Source organism: Sander vitreus, chromosome 16 (assembly GCF_031162955.1).
Source record: "Sander vitreus isolate 19-12246 chromosome 16, sanVit1, whole genome shotgun sequence".
Classification (NCBI taxonomy): Eukaryota; Metazoa; Chordata; class Actinopteri; order Perciformes; family Percidae; genus Sander; species Sander vitreus.
Window position 1 is genome coordinate 14,421,245 of NC_135870.1, and position 22,248 is coordinate 14,443,492.

A 22,248-nucleotide genomic window follows, 5' to 3' on the forward strand; every position below is an offset into this window, starting at 1 on the left:
ACATTAGATCCATCCATCCATAAAATCCAAGAATAGCTTCCTAAACTATGGATGGGTCTCACTATAAGAGATGTAAGTAGATCTAAGCAGTACAACAGCCTGAAAGCCAACCAGCCATTGAAAAAGGGACATGTGTAATCCTCCAGAGGACTACGTGATGAAAAGGCTGACTCGGACTGTGGTACAGTATAAACACACTGGCTATTCTTTGAGTAGTACTCTGTGTCCTTCCAACCTGATCTGTGTTACGGTTTCTGTCAGAATGGAGGTTTGGGGAGGTGCTCTAATCCTCCCTCACAGTGGCCTTGGATTGTCTATCACATCTGCTTTGAAAGTGTGCACACAAAAAAACACACAAGATGGGAATGTTTCATGAAGTTGTTTTTGTTGTTCATTCTGTCCATATCAGCTCTGTTTTTATTAAAACTTTGACAAAGGCGGTGAGCTCACTCCGGAGGGAAGTGTTACAGGAGAATACTAGAATACTGCTTTGGAGTAAATGAGCGAATGTGAACATGAAAACTTGGATGATCAAGAGCAACTGCCTTAGAAATCATTTTAAAAATGCAGAAATGCACCTCATTTGTATTTTCTGTTGTTAAACTTGTTCAAATCATGTAGTGTACAGTTTAACGTGCAGTATGCAAATTGGTTACACATATCTGGTTTCACAACACACTGCACAACAAGTGCTGCCTGCGACTTGACACGGCACTACAGTACATGCATTTTACCCCTCACAACTCACTTTAATCACTTAAACTACACAACACAGGGCACTTTATATACAGTAGCAAATACTTTATATATTCTCCAACCTACCTTGTATCAAGAAGATTTTTTTTAATCTTCTGTCTACAACAGCTACAACAGAGTTACAATAGCCTTAATGAGAGTATTTGCTTATGCTTGGTATATATAAGAGCAGGTTTACTACAGAGTCACTGTGTATTCAACAGGCCATTAAAGAGGCTATAGGATGTAAAGCCAGCAGGAGACTTACAGTAAGGGAGAGGTTCTACTAACAGAGCACATTCCTTAAATAAAACACCACATTGATAAGGGGAAAAAATCATCCAGGTATAAAATTGGCTACAATGAGATGATGGCCCTGTAAGTAAATAGACTTAAAACATAACTTAATAGATGTGGGTATATTAGATATAAAAGATTAAGTTATTATTATCATTAATACACCACAGTACTCCATTGTTTTTCACAAACACACATCATTGCACTCACTTCCTTTTCTCTTTGTCTCTGTCTCTCTCTCACACACACACACACACACACACACACACAAACACACACACGCTGTGTCAGCTACGGGGCACACTCAAGGTCACCCCGAAATCTGATCTGCATCCCCCACACATTCCACAGGCTGTTCCTCAAACTACAAACACACACAATTTATTACTCCAGCTGGAAAACCTTCAGTCACAGCTCGTCACCGTCAGTGGCACTGCATCTTTGGGTACGTTGCACTGACTTGAGCTTTTTTCTTAGAAATGTAGCTGAATTAGTGATGACAGTTCATGAGCTGTCTTCAGGGACGCGTTTGTCATCTCTGGCTGAGAACTATCAGTGGTCTGTGACACTTCCTACCTGATACCTCCCTCGCTTGTACTCAAGTTTTCCATGCCGACAGAGGTAGCATGACTGTGGACTGTGTGTCATTCCTATAATGATATTAATACATAGGAATTAGATATTGAAATTTCCACACCAGAATGAATCTGAGTTCTTAACATACACCTCTGGTGCAACTCAGACACATCATCAGTGATGTATCCTGGGTTCCGGTGACCACTAAACAACAAAAATAGACAGCAAAACATTTTGACACAAATCATCTACTCTATTTCCAATCAAGCAGCTGGGAGCATAAACAGGAAGCTACAGCTACAGTATAACATTGGCAAGGTATAAGTGATTTTATTTTCTCGTTAAAATCAGGGTTGATTTTTTTCAAAACTATTTTTATTTATTTTTTATCTTGCATATGACCATTTTACACCGGCTCAGGGATGATGGTGAGGGTGATTATCAAGCTTTAACAGTCTTAAACCAAGGTACACATACCTAGGTCATCAGTGTATGCTATCAAGTAAAAGCAACAGTAGAAAAGATAGCATGTAATAAACTGCTCTTGCATTAAGTATGTTAGATGTAGAAAAAAGGAGGATCTTTGAGAATAACTAGTTGTACCACAAGAGCCAGGGATGAGAAGTCAGAGAATGTGCTATATATATATATATATATATATATATATATATATATATATATATATATATATATATATACACATATTTTGACTGTGACAAAGTTATAATCTAGGCAGACACTGGCAATCAATAGATATGCTGTTATGGTATTGGGTGTGGTTTTTCCATCAAGAGATAACTGGAAATCAATGCAAAACAGAATTACTGCCATTAACAGTGATGTTGGTGAAGTTAGGAGTGAAATGTTGACAGGGGAATTTTATGCCTGGGAAAATAAAACTCTGCATAAAGTGCTCCAATTAACACGGTTGTTTCACAAGAGCCAACTTCACAGCATTACAGCCATTTAATCTTTGAGCTGAGACCTTCACACAGACTGTTCATCACAGGCAGAGAGGAGGACATGAGAGAAAAGGGAGATAAGTTATTCCAGGTGGCCATTATAAATCACCTCCTCAAAGGAGACATCTTCACCAGTGTCTCCAGAGTGCACTCTGACCCCGAGGGGTTCACAACCGACCTGCAAAAAGGCCATACCTCCTCCTCCACCCGACCACCGCACCCTCATCCCTCTTAACCCCCTACAGGCTTCAAAGGACTCTGCCACACACACACGCACATTTTGTGCATGTGTGTCACACACACACACACACACACACACACACACACACACACACACACACACACACACACACACAAGAATGTGTCTAAAGGAGCACATTCCACACTCTCTTCTCCATCTCTGCTGCTGCTACACCCACATTAGGTCATCTATTTCCCCCGTGCAGCTTCTTGCGACCTGTTCTGCGTTTACAGGCCGTGACCAGACTGCCTTTGTGGAGGAATGAGACGGCCACTTTTAAGGCTCGCACGACGCGCAGCAATAATGCCACAACAGATTTATGGAGAGGGGACCTGTCCGCCGTAGACCCTGCTCCACATTGTACCCCAACCCTACCTTAGGGTAGGGTTGGCTCTACTGTCAGGGATTCACAATGTTTGCACAGAGAAAACTTTCCACAATTGTGTGAATACAGCAGAGAGCTGCTATATCCACAGCAAAATGGTCAAACACACAGCAGACACATAGACAAACTGACTTTTGCTATATTCCAATAAATGCCAAGAACAGAGAGACAGACACACACTTGCATCATAAAGGAAACAAGTATTGTGCACTGAGATTTATTGAAATTACTGATAAATCACAGAAATATATGTATAGTTGTATATGTTGTAATGTCTTTGTGAGTCTTTGTGTAAAAACTTTTCTTTCCCTTGTACTGTACTTCCAAATAACAATGCAGCACTTGAACCTACTGTACCAATAAAAAAGAAACTTAACGTTCACATTACGTTAAATGACATACAACACACATGCAGACAAAAAGACACATGCAAACACAAACTCATACACACAGAACAGGTGTGAATGCTGGCATGTTATGAAACCAAGGCTTTGTATTGAGCACAATGTGGTGTACTGCGTGGCACTCTTCCCAACACACTATCTTATCTTCTCTTATTTATTCCTGCTCTTGTGAAATTCCAGATAGTTTTTTTTTAACATTGCCTATCCACAATGCTCATCGGTTCATCTCACTGCTCGTCTGTGGTCCATTCGGTCTGGACTTACTGGAAAAAGCCACAAGCCATTGACTAATGCTGGGCTCCATTGCAGACATATTGAGAGACTACAGCCACAATTTGTCATTTTACCCCACAACATCACCTCTGCCAAAAGAAGTGTTCTTTCCTCATGGTTGTTCTATATATATATATATATATATATATATAAAAATCTTGAATTTCTAACAATACACCTTTTTTCTTGCTAACCAAAACTACCGTATTATTCTGTGTTAATGCATTGGGAAAGCTCATAATTCAGAAGTTGGAATTCTTAAAGTTTGCACTTGATTTGTCCCTTAACCTCACAATGAGTAGCCCTAAGCATCTCACAAGGCAGATATACTCATGTGGTGCACATGAATGAATGAAACACACACACACACACACACGCACATGCACACGCACACGCACACACATGCCTGATCGCTGGAGCAGCACATCTGCCTAGGGATCAAATTCTGTGTGGGGGAACCGTATCCACATCCTGACAGGAAGCAACACACAGAAGGCTGGAGAAGCCTGGTCCTGCCGAGGACTAACTGCTGCCGTTTTGTACTTGTGGACCACTGCACCACACTAAACTCAGACCTTATTCCAAAACACTCAAGCTCCACACAGATTTCTTCCAAAGAGCGATACATGTAGTCAATGCTACATAACACTTTCTCTCTTAAACTGTTGAAGAAACCTTATATCCATGTAGTTAGATAGATGTCCTACACCTGGAATCATCATCAACAGGTTCATCATAAAGTCTCATTGAAATCGCATACTTTGAATTTAAAGTACAAATACAACGACCCTTACAGAACATCGCACTTATCCTATTTCCCCTTCTCATGAATTCAAACTAGAAGTTTTGTAATTAGAATTGGTCTGTTTTCCAAAAAACTCGTCCTTTAAACTCCTTCACATTGGTGTAACTGAAGGGGAGATACAGAAAACAGATGGTTGCTGATAAAGACAAAACTAATATCCCTTCTGAATGCTCCTACAGGGACACACTGACATTTTCAAATATTCGAAGATCGCTGGGAAGGAAAACACTACACACTGTACTTGGAAAATGGCTCCTCAGAAGAGTCCTGTTGATTATACAGTACATGTCTGTCCAGAAGAACAGCAGGATTGCTTTAGCAGTGTGAAGTGAACCTGTTGTTGGCCTTCTGTATTTTCATGTCATTGGATGAGATTAAAAACCGTTTCCGTTTGTGAGTGCAGTGTCTCTTTTGGTGGGTGTTTGGCCCGCAAAATCTCACCTTCTCAATGTACAACATATATTCGTATTTGCAGCTATGAGCCAGACATATTGGGTTTTCATGGTTACTCAGCAGTTTTATGTTCCAAACATGGGACAAAGCGAAACCAAAAATGTGGAAGGAGGAAATTTCCAAAACCAATATAATTTAAAAACAAATGTAACCATCATAAAGTATATTATCGAACATACAACCAACTTTGTATTTCCACTGCCAGAAGAATGAGGCTAGGGCTCATCTACTCTCTGTGAACCTCACCAGCCTATAGAAACAGGTGGCAAATTGACCGTGCCATTTAAATTTATGGGCAACCTCCCACATGTTTTACTCATTTGGGAGACCTTTAAAAAGATCAGATCACAGAGGAAACTGAAAAAGCAACTGGTGGCTCAAGTATTGGTGAAACAGAGTGGACAGAAGGAGTAAAACTGATCTAGCTCAACACTGCAGGAAGAGTTTTAGTATGACATCTTTTCAAGAGGGCTCACAGCTTCAGTCTGCACTGTCAGAACAAGCAGAAACTTTGCATCCTGTCACTTTATAGTTAGACTGTTGGAAGAATGAGAATCAATGCTATTCTTCTCACATGATTCTGTTTAAATTCCATCTTCCCACATCCTTTTTATGTGTGTGGCTAGTGACCCTCAAACACGCTGGACTGATACTGGATGAGAAGTTAAACACACAAGCTCAGTCTGCTCAGATAAGAATAAAGGAAATTCTCTGAAGAAACATTCATCAGCAGCTGAGGTATTTCGTGACCAACTGCAAAAGTTACAGCTAGCTCTGAACTACTCAATCGGTCTGGGATTTTACAGCTGGTCTTTATTTGTGACACTTTCAGTAAAGCATCTCTTTGTAACCAGGATTAAAATCAATCTCCTTGTGCTCTAATGTGAGGTTGATTATATTCATATATTCACATACTTATTGTTCCTGCTTTTGAATTTTTTACAAAAGCTTTCTTTTATTAAGAACGTTCCAAAAAATGTATCAATGACAATTGTGTTAATATGCTGTTAAAGCTTTGGTCTGAGATGTCATTTTTAGTGTATGAGAAAATGTGTATACATCAAACATTTATACATATACATGTATACACTATGCATCATACACTATGAGTACATTATAACTGAAGTATACCAAGAAAAGGACACTGCAGCATCAAGATAGCACAAATTAAAGTGAACTGCCACATCCTCTATCATTTAACGGAAATGCAGTTGCAGCAATGGTAATATGATCACATTTTCCAGACCATCTCTTAATGGCAATATTTATAAACAATGTGTGTGTGTGTGTGTGTGTGTGTGTGTGTGTGTGTGTGTGTGTGTGTGTGTGTGTGTGTGTGTGTGTGTGTGTGTGTGTGTGTGTGTGTGTGTGTGTGTGTGTGTGTGTGTGTGTGTGTGTTTTCACCCAGAAGCAGGCTTTACAGCCTGACACAAGTAACGGTTTGGTCTATAAAATAAAATTAAAAAATGTCCTAAAGCCCAAGGTGACTTCTTTAAATGGCTTGTTTGTCCAACCAACAGTCCAATACCTACATGTATCCAGTTTACTACCACATAAGACAAAGAAATGACAAACAATTATAAAATAGCTGCAAATGCATTTTCTGCCGATTGACTACTCGATTAATTGATTGATCGTTTCAGCTCTAATAAAAAGCCACCATGGGAAACTTAAGATTATAAAGGCAAAGATTGTATATGTGTGACTGGTCCACTTAAATACATGGTTAAATTAGATGTTTTGATATGCATACATCAAATACTATAAACTGTATAAAAGAAGTGACGTAGCCACAAAGCTGTCACCCATTGGTTTGTGGAATACCGTTTTGATACCTGAGTTTGGCATTTTGCCCGTCGCCATCTTGGTTTTTTGGAGCCAGAAGTGACCATATTTAGATAAGTGGAGCCAAGTCATCAGCTAACGCTAGCTAGCTTGGTGAGCAAGGTGCATCTGTAATTTAAAAGCAAAATGTACTTACTAGAAAAAACTAACCAAGCCAATTCCGGTCTTTTAGTACATCCAAACAAAACATTTTTAGGAGACCAAAATGTTAAAATTAAATTTAATGAACTGACACAACTGTGAAAGGGTCAAAGTTCTAAGACAGAAACACAAAGAACACCCAAAAACAAGCTCACAACTATTTAAATGCAAACAGTGCCATGGACACGCATTGCTAAGCCTCTGTCCTGATTGACAAGTCGCTAGTCAATCATAAGGTAGCCATGCCTTAAAGCATACCCTGCTTTATCGTCTATTTTACTCTAAATGGGACCATCATTTACTAAATGCAAAACTAGCGATTGAAACCATAAACTCATTAGAAAAAAGGTAAGAAGTTGGGTCAATTCTATATAACTAGACTTCTTTTTTCAACCAGTGAAGTCAACCCCTGCTGGCCATTAGAAAAAATTTAGGTTTAAGGCACTACTGCATTGGCTTCACATTTCAGACCCGGAGGCTAAGTCCACTTCTTTTATACCGTCCATGTATGCTAACACTCATGTCCAACAATGTCTCTATCCTTTATGTGATCAGAAACAGAACAAATGCGCAAGTGTCATCTTCTTGAGGCTGGGAGCTTGTCGACCCTCCCCGCTTTTTACAACCTTACGGGGCACAATGAGTGTCATTGGCATTCATCGTAGAAGACAACTGGCTGGTCATCTTCAAACAATTCAACATGACTGAAGGGGGGGGGGGGCAGATAAATGCACACCAGTTCTCATGGTAGCCCCTGTGGAGATCATAATAGCTTTTGCTCTTCATAAATACCACAGAGTAAAAAAATAGGCACATAACCTCACAGCACCAGCAACCTGACAATTCTCACTATAAAAATGTGTGAAATAATGCTTCTGAATTCAGAAAAATGTTATAATTAATTTAAAAATTAAAGTGCATACAACTCCAGGAAGCACAATGCAGATGCCTAAGAATGACAATATGCACACATTTATATATAATTCATTTACATTAATATAATAAAAGTATATAATAAATGTATATAATTCTTGCTGCTTTATATTATGGTTTGGCCAGTGAGTGACAAACTATAAGCAATCAAATGAAGGCCTCATCAGCCTTGCACTGACTTAAAACATAAAGTCAGCAGAATAGCGATGGCATCAAAACACACCACTGCTGTCTAGCACAGTACTCACCATCAGAACCACGGCTCAGTGATGCCAGTCCAGTCATTAGGAGAACAGCCTGCCAGGCCCACTCCTGAGGCAGCCCTACCACTACCATTACTCCAGCACAAGCACCAACCCCAGTCGCCCGCCTCCTTCAAATCCTTGAGGCGCAGCCACAACGAACACACGGGTGCAAAGAAGCAGAGGTGTAAGACTGGGTTTTATATCCTTCTGTGAAATAGTACCAGTCCACTTTCTGTACAAGTGTCTCTCTGTGAGTGACTGCCACTCTGCCTTTCTGCACTCTCAGGAACTTCCCACAGCACACAGCAGCCCCGCAGCCTCCAGCACTACTCCACACTGACAGCCTGGGAGAGACAGACACAGAGAAGAGGGGGAGAAAAGAGGGGGAAAGAGGGTGTTACTAAGTTGCTCTCTCGCTGTGCTATTTGTCCAGCCCTTTCTATGACCGCTTCACTACAGAGGGAACAGCTGAGTATATGTGAATCCACGTACAGCCTCTCTCTCTTTCACACACACAGACATACACAAAGATTCTCACATCACTCATACACAGAAAGAAGGGGGCAACAGGGCCGTGGATGTGAGCAGGGGCTGAACAAGGTGTGAAAGGCAGCAGTGAAAGCATGAAATGCTATTGCCACAGGCATACAAACACACAGCATGCTAAGAGTGACACAGAAACTACAGTAAGAACTAAGGAGTATAAACTTACAGATGACATGCACATATACTTTGGTAAAACCATCTGGTATTAAATCCTGCAAGTCTGAGCTAAGAAGTATCTGCTGCCCTGAAGGAAGAACCCAGAACAAGACTTGTACTTGTGGTTGGTGTGAAAGGGTAAACGCGTGTCATCCATGAGTTTTTATGTGTGTCCGCCGACACTGCTCAGCTTTGGTCTGAAAGGCTGAGTTGCTAAAGCAGAAGCCAGACATAAATTATGTGTCTGTCAACAAAAAATTAATTTAGAGAATAAAGTAACTTCTAATAAATTCTGTCAAGTTACTGTTCCGTCAGATGTTACCCGTTAGCACATCACCAGTATTTTCTTCATTGCTATAATGATTTTTACTGTCATTTACTGTCAACAAGAAAACAAACAAAAAGTACGCAAAGTGGCAAAACTGTGACGAGTCAAAGTTCGACAATACAACTCCACATTTAAAGTTTGCATATTTGAATTCACCAAAAGGACGAATGTGGGGCTGTAACTAACAACCACCCTCCTACAAAAAGTACAAAAAGACATAAAAGTAAAATAAAAGTCCTTGGAATGCAACATTCATCTGTCTGACAGTCTACAAAGAAGAAAACAAGTATTTACAATGAAAGAAGCAAACAACCTGTCAGCAACCCCGTCTTCATGTAATGTGTATGGAACTACAGCTGCAGACACAGGTGCTGTGTAAATGGCAAGACCGGGCATTAATCTGTAACCAAGAGTCTGGTATTAAAGTTCAGGCATAGGCTGAATCGCGTTCAGTTCTTCATGTGAGTCTGTGTGAGTGAAAGGGGTGAAAACACAAACACTTGTACAGGCATCAGGCTTTCACACGTCAGGTGATTAGAGCTCACATCTCCAGGCACCGCCACAACTTTGCAACTTCACACTAATCCAACACACATGCAAACATGCAATACCACAGAAAAAAAAGAATGATAACAAAAGGGACACATTCCAATGGTGAAGATGCATGTGGGTTACAAGTTAAGAGGATTAAGTGAGCTATTAGACAAACTACATCAAGTCTACTACAACACCTACACAAATCATATACATCTCGGAAATGGCTGAATTTCCACAATCACACAGGTAAGATCCTTGTGAGTGAGAGAAAATGTTTCCTTGAAGAGAGAGATGTTTATTCATTCCAAATGGTTAATGGGCGCAAAAAATAAATAAAGTCCAGGTGGCGTAATAGCAGTAATGGAGGAGGGCAAAACAACAGCAGCCAAATGCTTCTCCACCCCACACCTGTCCCCTCTTAAAGTCTGACTGTGTGGGAACACCAGCTCCCAGAAGCCATTTCTCCCCTCAAGTGCTCCACTGGCCCTATAGCTGTCACTCCTGATTTGTGCAGCGCTGTGTATTACATGTGATAAGTCAGCCTATTCTGGAGCACGAGTGCATGGGGAGCAATGTGAATGGGTCAGTGAACCTCACACACCCTTTTGCGCTCCATCAAATGCCCAGCGTGGAGCCTCCCTGTATTCTCAGACAGCCTACTCAGCCCACAGGGATGGGGGCTCCAGGGGAGTGAGCAGCTCTGTAGGTGGGGGTCACTTCACCACATAAAGGGGGTTGAAAGTGACGCAGACTGGATGGAGGACTTGCTTTCAGTAAAATTAACTCTTTGCTTCCCCTTCCTCTCTTAGTTAGAATTTTAACTGCAGAACCCATCCGTCATCGCACACATAGTTACAGGATGATTAATAGTGCTGGAAAAATCTTTTAGCACCTTGATCATTCTGTAAAGCCACAATGTTTGTTGCAACTGGAATGAGAAATAGTCAGTTAGATATGCCGGCGCCAGAAAATGATTCAAAAGCTGCGTCAAAAGATTGACCTATTACCACTTTTTATTTTACAAGCCTCCCAACTTTATGAAAAGCACAGTGCTAAATTATTGGAGTTCTTTTTTAATTATTACAGACATGCACAATTTATATTATAATAAAATATGTCTTTGCTATGTGAATAAATAGCCTGTGAGAACTACAGATCCAAAAAATACTTTCTTATGCACAATAATTACCACATAAACTGATGTATCACAATAAATACTTTTTGTCCCCCAGTGTCACAAATGCTTTGAAATTACTTTTTGTATTCTCAGAATTCAGATTCCTAAGTCCAGTCAAAATGTAATGTTAAAAAAAGCTCAAGATACTGTAGATCCATGGTTTCAGCTCTCAGACTGAAAAACTCCACCTCAGTGCTCCTGACACCGAACCTCCTCTGTCCTCTGATCATTAACACTATAAAACCCTCTGCTTACTTTTCCTTTATTGAGTTACTCTACAATGTTAGCAAACTCAAAAACTCAAGGTCCACCCAACAAAACCCCAGAGATCAAAATGCTTACTTATACCTGTATAAATAAATAAATAAATAAATAATAGCATGCTTGAGGAGATGTGCACATGCCACACAGACTGTCTGCACTGCAAACACTATGCACATCAGCATATCGCCTCTTATCTTTGAAGACATTTCCACATAAACACATCAGACGTTATTGTGCAGGATTTACTTAAGTAAATCAAGTACCTCTCCGCGTGTTATTATGGCAAATGTAAAGGTATCCTTTCTACTGACACTGTGCTTTACTGTAGTACAGTGGGCATTCAGTTTGGATTTGGGAGAGGCTGGGAGGGGGGTGAGGGGAGTTGTTTAGCTGTGAGATTATTTTTAATTTGTTTTGCAAACTCTGTATCCCCCACATTCTGTCCTCCAGCAGTCAGAGATCAATAAATGCAGCTTGCTTGTTTGTAATAATCAGTCTCCATTTCATAAGGCAACATTTTCTTATGAAATAGAGACCTTACAATAATACTGCAGTAGTATTACAATGCACCGTGAAAATTAGCCACGTTTTTTATTTCAGAAAAGGAGATTAAAGGCGCAAGTGCACCTTTCATCATACAGCAAGAAGAACGGGATGGATGACTGTGAAAAATCACCGCTAACCTGTGAAACAAAAAGCCATGGCAGAACACAGATGATGAAATTACTCTAGGGCAAAGATGGAATGCGTATCATGAGCGATGTTCCAGCCGGGGCCAAACTGACCCCCAGCTCTGTGAAATTAGGAGGATTTTCAGCAGCTTAGTGTTAAAACTGCTGTCATAGAATCCTGGAAAGGAGTTTATTACCGTGGCAACACAGCTGTCTGGCCCAGATGGTCCAATCAAGGTGCAAGAGTGGAAAACGCGTGACACCATCTTCATCATCCAGCTAGACAAAGATGATTTCCTCTCATCATTGAGTTATTAGAAACAATGGCTTACCATATTTTGTATCATGGAGCAGAACTAGTGTGGCAACTTTTATTTGAATACTGTCATTAATCTTTATATCAAATGTGTTATTAAAAGATGAATCATTTAGTCCTACGAGATGTCAGTAAATAGTGAAAATTGCCCATCTCAATTTCCAAAAGCCCAGAGATGACAGCCCTCATGAAAAAGAAAGACCCTGATGAATATTCAAGAGTCACACAATAGTAGGGCCAAATCACTCTGCTGAGATTGACGCTTTGAAGTCCCAAAGAATGCTGAGAGGGAAGAAAAACGTCATTCATAGGAGTGAAAAGGCTGTCACAGCAAGATTCACCCTCCTTGCCCTCCCTCTGTCTGTCATGCTGTCTCATTCTCCCACTCTGTCTCACTGTCTCTTTCTTTCAATACGTGACAATGTAGTGAGATTTTGAAAAACACTGAAACATCAACACCATCACTTTGAATAATTTCTTTCTGCCAATATTCATGTTGTTAGCCAGTATAACTTCTGGAAAAATTTAATTAATTCAGGATCTGACCTGTCAAACGGAAGAATGCTTATAAACTCATAACTGTGTTCCCGACTACAAGGAGAGAACATAATTATTATTAATAATTGAATTTACTGCATTCAGACATGCATAAAGATGCAGGGCGTGTAGGTAATATGTATTTTATATATAGCACACACATTTTTACACCCACAGTAAGTGCATGCAATATAAATCAAGTCATAATATAAGTAATTCTTCATCACAATATCATAAAATACAAAGAACACAATTGAGAAACATAAAATAACTAAATGTCCCTTTTTTTTCTTAATGTAAAATGCAACATTACAGAACATGTTTTACATCCACCCTTTTCTGTTTTCACAAGTTCTGTGAAAAAACCCTGGAGTCTTGTATTAAACAACTACAGCTGCAAATAATCTGATCAGATTTTCACAAAGTCTACTTTTCTTTTGACCTACTGATATAGCTTCTTCATGACAACCTTATCAAATCACTCAGAGGTACAGACATGTTGTAATCTCTTTATATTTGACTACTAAACACTAAAGCTAACTGATAGGGCCTTGTGCATTGTAATCACAGCCTTTCTGTGGACCAATAAGTGACTGCACCTAAAACACCTGTGGCTCAGGTTTCACCCATGAGCACCAAACAGCCACGTAACCTTACAGATGGATTCTATGTAAAGAAGTGTCTGTCCAGCTCTGAAGGTGCCGTTAATAAAGTCCTCTGTGACTTTCCGTGGTCGGGGCATGCACCGGCCAAGAACACCAGAATATATATATATATATATATATCTCTCTACCACTGAAGGTCACTGGGCCAGGTCTTACTGGATCTCTACTGAGTAAACCTCTTGTTTTTGTCAGCAGGCCTGGCTGCCAGTGGGCTGTACTTAAGTTAATTCCCTCACAGCTCTGTTCCCATTCATTTTCTGGCCACTTGATCATTCTACTCTGGCATCTTACATAATAGTATGTACTGACATTGCAAACATACACCAAACCAAAGGTAACATTTTGTTGGAATCACACTGTGCGGCAGTGTGTAAACCTATAATTAATCATTCTGAACTGCTGCAATGATAAAGAAGTTTCAGAGGAGAAAAAGCATGGAACATTTTACACATTTGACATAGGCTACATGGAAGCATTTACATCTAAAGTATGTTGCAGTTCACCAACACGCTTTTCCAGGAGCACCAACAGCTGTACGCTTTTTGCATTGATTTACATTTAGAGACAGAAAATCAATTTAGACCCAAATTTAGAACGGTTTTAACCATTCACAGCAACTTGGTGATTCAGAATATATTACAAAACGAGGATTACACACAGTTGTTTCTCAGTAATGGTAAAAGAGGAACAGGTGCTCACAATTCAAGGAGAAAAATTACAGATTTGAGATTTTCTTAACATGGCTTTTGTGCAGCAGGATTTGAAAAACTGAGGCCTTCTTGCCAAGTCAACCAGGAGCATTTAATGAAGGGATTGTTGCCGAGTGTCCACTGGGCTGCGTCGGGCAGACACCGCAAACCAAAGGGTCTAATTAAGGGGTTACTCTGACAGTCAGACAAAGCAGACAGCAGGGGTTAAGACTGGTCTACAAACTGGCTGTGACCCTCACACCTGCCTGGTTGCATTATACTGCAACATGTCCGTGCACAGTGGACACGCTCACACTGACACATCATTACTGAACTGGTAACTTACCACACACACTTACAAATAAATGGGGAAAGAGACAGAGAGAGAGGCAAGTGGACCTATAGGCAAGTGATAATGCTGCGGTGTCAGTGCAGAGCAGTGTCATCTCATATCTTTAAACGTGTGAACAAAAGTAATTAAGTATATTTATGATTCTGAAGCACCACGAGAGTTTAAATGACATGTAGACCTTTTCAACATAAAAGTAGCATGTTCTTTTTTTCCAAGCATATTCATGGAGGGAGAGGTTTAGTTACTGGTGTTACATAGAGAGGCTTAACATTAACCCACAATAGGTGAAGCCTGGCAGGCTGCTTAGGGGCCCCATATATGAGTATGTCAAAAGTTCATGCCCTCCTTCCACTGTTCACACTGCAAAAACAAGAAGATCGCCCAGTGTGAGCTATAGCCCCACCACTTACAAGACTGATTGCTACAGAGTGGCTCCACCTGTCTCTTGCTCCAATTAGTCCTGCAAGCCACTGAAGTGCTAAATAACCAGCAGGGAGGGAAGTGACAGGACAGCAATATGGTAAAAGAAATGTAAGAAAAAAAATGCAAGACAAGAATAGGAATGGACGATGAGCAGAGACAATAGTTTAGCTTTTCTTTAAGTTTCAGTTTAGAAGAAAAGAGGACGCATTACATTCAGGGAGGAAGTTAAGATGTCCCAGTTTAGACCTTTCAGAATGAAGCACGTCCCCTAGAGCACTTGCTTCCTCCAAAGTTCACAGGAGGCTCCAATTATGGGAAACTGGTCGTGTATTTACCATATCACATGCTCTTTAACAAGCACTAATTGTGTGTGTGTGCACTGAGCGCGTGTAGGAATGTCATACCAAAGCTGCAGGAAATGTTTAATGAAGAGAGCAGCTTGGACGACATGGTTTGTGTCAAATCTGTCAAAAACTATATACAGTAAACCGGAAAGTGTGAACCTGAGGTGACTGGGACAGATTAATAAAAGAACATGAAAAGCCAAGTCTATCAGTTGGTGTGTATACGCAGATTATTTTAGTTTTAAAACCGCAGTATCTAATGTCTACCAATTTTAAGTAAAAATATAAATTTTGGCAAAAAAATTGCTTTTATTCAGATTGTGTGTTTAAAAAAGTTCTTCCATCTCCAGCAGCAAGCGGACACCGTTCATCTCCATTATACAGTGAACAAGGTTGTCTTGGGGTTAGGAGGACAGCACATAATGCTTCTGTTAAAATAAAGATGAGAGAAGTAAAAACTATAACAAAAGTATTTTCACATACAAATAATTTTCATTTGACCGTCTGTTTTTTCAGCAGAAACATAACTAATAAATTCTTCCTTTTTCCCCTCACTTTTAAGCATCTAAATGAGCTTTCAGTCTCTGGCCATTATCAGAGCAAGACAACAACCACAGGATATAAACCTCAGTGATCCCTTCGCAGGTAAAAACATACAGTTCAGAAGTTCAACTGACCACACAGCATTAGCAATCTGTGACCAATCTAACCAACCAATTGCAACAGTCTCCTTCAATGTAGATCAATACTGGTCAACAATAACAATCTCAATATGATCTTATCGAATAGTTTATTATAATAATATAAGTAAGAGTGTTTTGGGAGTACAGTACATACTGTCATCTAAAGGTGTTTCAATACCACAAAAGTAAAGTGTCTTTAAACCACAAAATCATTTTTTTTTCTTTTTTATAAATGCCAAAGTCATTATTTTCATTTGAATAATATGTTAACTCAAAATCCACAGATAAGGCAAACTTAACAAGAACCAATTAGGTCAATTCCATGTACTGACAGCATATATGGAGGAATAAAGCCTGTATGTTATTCATCAGGGCCTTTTGCACATTGGAGCCTTTTTAACATTCCCCTTCCCTGGCTGTACCAATGCATGAAGGAATGGATACAACCCAACCTTTGGAACAGCTTTTGGACTACATTAATGCACCTCTCTACGGACTAGTTGACACAGACAGGTGGGGTTTAAATGGCAAATTAACCGTCTGTAGATGCCCCAAGAAAGACTCTGTTCATTAAAACAGACGCTCTTAGCCATTGTGATTAATGGTGTTTGGATAAATTTAGTTTTACTGCTTTATAATTCAGAGGGAATTAATAGAAGGGGCTGGCCTATTGCCTCTGGTCAAACTACCTGCTCTGTGTTTTTGGGAGTACATGGCGAGAGCAGGAGAAGGGAGTCTTCCATGCATATTTTCCATGCACACCCACACCCCTTTCTTGGCTGTAGTGAAAGAGAGTGAAAAGCTCTATTGTGCATTTGTAAGTAGTGGGAAGGCTAGAGTGATACAGAACACACCTCAGATCTTTGACTGCATGGTCACTAACAGCATTTCAAAAGCAGATTTATTCTAAGAGGGTTGGATTACAAACTATGATTAAGCTTTAAAATTGTCATTTCACAAAAACACCAGCATTTTGCATAGATGCACTTAGTCCTTAGCTAGAAATATTAGAAATTAAATCAGGAAATGTTAACATGTTTCAATACATTTCACCCTTGTTGTCAGTCACAAAAGCACATGATGATTAAGATCAACCTCAATTAAAGTGAAAAAGCACTGAGAGGCTATAAGTACTCACTCAGACTGCAATTAAAGACAATGGAACAAGGAGAGAGATGATGAGATACAATTACCACAATTGCCCATAATTTGCACATGACTGCCACTTATTGCATTAACTTAATGCCTAAATGGGTAAATGAAATGAGGTGTTAAGTTTATTGGACAGACAAAGACACACAGTAGTCGTAATGTACGAGTGTCACAGCCGTTGATGCTTAAGGTCCTATTTTGATGCTGGAGCAAATCAAGCACAGTGACCTTTTGCCGAAGTGGATTGTTTTCCATCTGTGAATGCTAATACCACATTGAGCTGGAAACACAGTATAGGTACACATTTGGGTGTCACACTGCATGTTTGAACAGCATGCTTATTCTAGCAAGGACATATGCAGTTCAGTTATTTTGTGCTACGTTCATTGTTCTAGTTGTTTCTTTTTGATCTGCACTGAGCTACATTAATAGATTCTTATTGGTCAGCCAAAACTGCTTATATGATGTATGTGAGGTTTCCATTAATTTGAATAAATCTTCACAGCAACATCTGACCTGCACCTTTTGAAGGATGTGCCCAACCTTTTCAAGGTGCTGCAAAATTGCAAAATGACCTCCTCCAAAGTGAATAACTTTTGTTATGATATCATATCTATATTATGATATATGTCTAATGTCTTCATGAGGAGTGGATGTAGTTAGTTTATAGGGCCAGTACTGACACATGACACATGAGGGGGCATGTTTGTGGACGCTGATTTAACCCAGTACCGCAGACTTGTGGGGGAGATTGATTTCGGAAGGAGGAAGACAGAAGTAACACGCTGCAGGCTGAGGCTGGAAAGCCACACGGAAAACACTATTGGAGAGAAAGACTGTTTAGGCAGGCTGTTCCTCTCGATGACCGATGCTAGCATGCCCGGCTCCGAAACGCAAAACAACACAGCGGTTGGGTGAGCTTTACATATTGCTCTAGTTATGTTATATGGTATTAATTTCACACACCTATTGTGTATTTTCTTTTGGTATAATATAATCAACATAACTGTATAATAAACGGATTTCCTTGAGAGGAATGCGGCTATCAAACGTGTAAATCGATCCTTTTGGTCATAATATAATAGCAGGAGGGGCAATATTAGTAGGCTATTCTTAAACTGGAAAGTGGCAGTGGTTTAACTGGGCAGATGGCGGTGAATTTGTTTGTGTAGATCATGGATGTGTAATAAAACTGTGTAGCGTCGAACCACTTCATAAACCAGTCACCTGGTATGGACGGGCAGCAAGGCTTCGGATGTCATCAATGACGTCATTTGTCTAAAAATATTACAAGCCTCGACACACACTTCAAGGAAAACTTCCGGGATTTCTCGACACACACTTCGAAGCCTCGGCACAGAGCGTAACATCACTACTTTTTGGCACCGCCTATAGACAAGAAGTTGTGGTGCCAGTAATGCATGCTTTGTCTCATTTTGTCAAGTAGATTTCGTTGTTGTGCTCCAGTTTTCTTTTGTTAGTTTCAAGTTTTGTATTTTTCTGATTTATATGTGTTTCTTCAATATCACACTTAATCACTCAGGTGCGATCTCCACCCACATTTCTTCTTCTTCATGACCTTATCCCTTAGCCACTCTCTATCTGAATTCAACCAATGACAATTACAGATCTAAACAGATGTGTTCCTGTCAACAAAAATACTTCCAGATCCATCTCACACACACACACACACACACACACACACACACACACACACACACACACACACACACACACACACACACACACACATCACAGCACTTTAACTAAGCTTGTACTTTTTCAGGATTTCCCCCAACTCAGGGTGAATCCTGTCCAGGAAAGATTTGCAGATGCCCAAAAAGATATCCACATTCAGCTGTTACACTTCTCATCTTGGAGAGAAACCCTGTTGATGATAATCCCCATAAACACAGATCTTTATTTTGTTCGTGTCAATCCCGTAGTCAATAAGGTTAGATAGGCAAGTGCAGATGTGGATGTTTGAATGCAACTGCACTGCGACTGATATAACGAGAAAAATCAAATCTCCATCACGTGCACTTATAGTCTACAAGCTGAGAAATTATACATGGACTGTATAAGGAAATCAATCAATAACAACACTCAGCAAACAACAAATCCCATTGTTTTTTGTGTAGTAATCCAACTTGTTGCTTTGCCTCCTTAAACTCCGGGCCGATTGTGTTAATCCCTCAGCTCTAACAAAAGCAGATGAGACTTCCCTATTTTCTTCAAGGAAGGTCTGACTGAGCGTTAAACCGTCTGCTTCCCTGGCTGATGGGAAACCCAGGGGCATTGCAGTCTTGGCAGGGAAACCCTGTCTCTGCTTGGCTGGCTGACCCTGAGCTCATTTGTCAATCAGGCGCCTTTTCCCTTAATTAGGAGAAACTCTCCAACAGCTTGTGTTGAGCCTCAGCAGAAACATGTAATTGTGGGAAAAGCAAGTTGGTTTACAATTCTCTGCTTGACTGTCTGTATTTTCTCTTTGAAACAAATGTTTAACAAAAATTACACTGAACCTTTTGATGCTGTATTACACATGTAAACCACACAAAAAAACACTTTGAAACACTTCACAGTCCTATTCCGCAGATGAAAATAAATATTTCTATAGTGGAATATTTATTATTTTAGGCACCACATTTGTTTTGGAGGTAAAAGAATGTAGTCACAAAAAATATTCTTTATTACGAGTCCAACATAATTTGAAACATTCATATCTGCAGTGTGGGAATAACAAATAACACGCTTGATGTCTGTGATGGACTGTCTGTGAGGGAGTGACACATGAGATACACAACAGTTTGTCTTAATAGTTCACATCTGTGTGAAATTATGGAGCACTTTGGACAGCACTTTGTGCAGTGGTGTGGAAATTACCAGAAGAATCATGCAGTCCATGCACATGTTCCTCTTAAGTGTCAGACAAGTGGAGACGTCACACAAGTTAATTTATTTTGATGAGTAAAACCCAGAACATTTCTACTTACTTTTACTCACTAGTCCATGTTGCAGGTTCCTGGTTTTACTCTGGGAAGTTATCAGGGACCTTGACCTATACATTCAACACAAAATGTTTATTTTGAAACTGTTCTGTCGATTTATAAAAAGGTCAAACTACTACAGGTAGGCTTTTATGGGTTTTCTCAACATGACATTCACTGCAGTGCTCCTAGAAATAAAAAATCTGATATAAATAGAATGACTCCGGCCTAATATGAAGACCACTATAAGATACTATCAAATCTGAACCAATAACTGCTCTTGGGCACTGAACTGTGTATGCATGCAATATAATTGTGTTTTGAGAAAATTTATATTTAAGTATCACTGCTCTCATTCCATCAGTAAAAGTGCATTCAGACATAGATTATTAGGCTTTCTACTGTAGTACATGTAAATCTTTCTCCCCTAAGATCAGAGCACATTAGATACGGAGCTATCGGTAGCCTTTCCCCCATGACGTTGTTGTTTGCTCTCATCCAATGATAGCACAATGAAAACACAGGAAGCAACTCAGAGAGCAATGCGGCTGCGATCAATGACTCTGTGTCAGACTATAAGCTAGGTGATGTCTTAACGTCTGCCCTCCTCACTTCTCAACCCCCTCTTTCCCTCCAACAGGCCCGTCATGTCTCCTTCTTCCGCTAATGTATCTGAATGCAGTGTCATCTAGGGCCGCCTCGAAGCAGTCGATAAATACTGGAAATGCTATCCATCTCTGAAACATCACTCCTTCACTTACTGTAAGTGAGCATCACTGTGGGCACCATCCCCACACTGCTGACAGGGAGGAAGACAACACCAGGCAGCCCCGGCTATGACCGAGCATCATCAGATGCAACCACAGACATAGTTTCCACTACTAAAATTGCAGAGAACAGACTGCGTGTCTGAATTGGGCTCTCGTTTTAAAAATATGAGCCGGTGTTTCAAATCATTCCAGGAGTAAAGAATAACCTACAAAAAGCAGACCTTATGTATGATGTATGATAATATAATATAACTGACTAATCCATCAGAGCATTCCGCTGGCAAGGAGAACTAATTTTAGTCTTCCAAAGTTAAATAAGAGTACTACTGGAGTAGGTGGATGAACACCAGCTGAAGGTGAATTTGAATCATGCATGATGTCAAGAGCAACGCTTCCAAATGTATTAAACGCTTTGATCCTTAACCATTTCATTGACATTTTAATAATACTATAATATAGATTTTCTAATTTAATAAGAAACACTGTCAGAGGTCAGTCATGGATGAATCTTAATTAACAGATGTGGGATAAAGGGCTTGCAGGAAATGACTACAAAGCACCAGGCCAATAAATCAGCCTGGCCATTATATCTAATATATTATATTATTGCTGATATATTGGTATACATGTTTGCCAATAAAAAGTAACAGGAAATTGCAGTACAGAAATGCCAAAGATGCATTTGAGGTGATGTAGAAGCAGTGTTTTCATTATGTAGTTTATATATGTAAAATGTGTTTGTCAGCTGTAAAAAATCTGGCATTTTTGGTGACAATTCTCTGATAACCAAATTTAAGGGAATGTGTATTTTATGTTTAGAAAAATGATTACTGGCTGATTTAGCCGGTCTGGCAATACTTTACAATCCTAAGGATGTAAGTAAGCAGCTTAACCCTTGTAAGGTGTTCATATTTTTGTTACACAGCCAATGTTCCCAGGTCTGGTGGACCCACCACATTATTAGGCTTTTAAATCAATACAGCAACAATTTATGTAAAAATACTTAACAGATGTTTACTTTAGCTCAATTACCAATTATATATACATCATTTATGGTTCATATTTGCCATGTACCCCTGTGAGATCACATGTATGATCATTTTCATTTTTTGTGAGAAAACAAGGAAATTTAATTATAAAAAAAGGTAAAAAAAAAAAAAAAAATAGAAACAAGATTTTTGATCATTATTGGTGCTTATTTCTTAGAACTTAATCAGAACAGGTGAAAGTGCTTGAAATGTAACAATTTTGTAACTTTGTGTGGGAAGAGCAGGTGCAGAAAGACAACATTCCCGCACACAGACACCTACACTCAGACACGCACACATACAGACGCACACAGACACCTACACTCAG

At 39.7% G+C, this 22,248-nt stretch overlaps 1 protein-coding gene across 5 annotated transcripts in view; it reads right to left on the bottom strand.

Annotated features, from left to right (window-relative positions):
* bmpr1bb (bone morphogenetic protein receptor, type IBb) overlaps positions 1-22,248 on the bottom strand; it is a 55,348-nt gene that overhangs the window by 9,767 nt on the left and 23,333 nt on the right. For 4 of the 5 annotated variants that reach the window (XM_078270737.1, XM_078270738.1, XM_078270740.1 and 1 more), the window contains one exon: positions 8,299-8,639. The exons of the other annotated variant lie outside the window; for it this stretch is intronic. In XM_078270737.1, coding sequence (XP_078126863.1) covers positions 8,299-8,386 — 88 coding nt within the window. In that variant the 5' untranslated portion in view covers positions 8,387-8,639. The remainder of the gene's footprint in view (positions 1-8,298; positions 8,640-22,248) is intronic. 5 annotated transcript variants of the gene reach the window in all.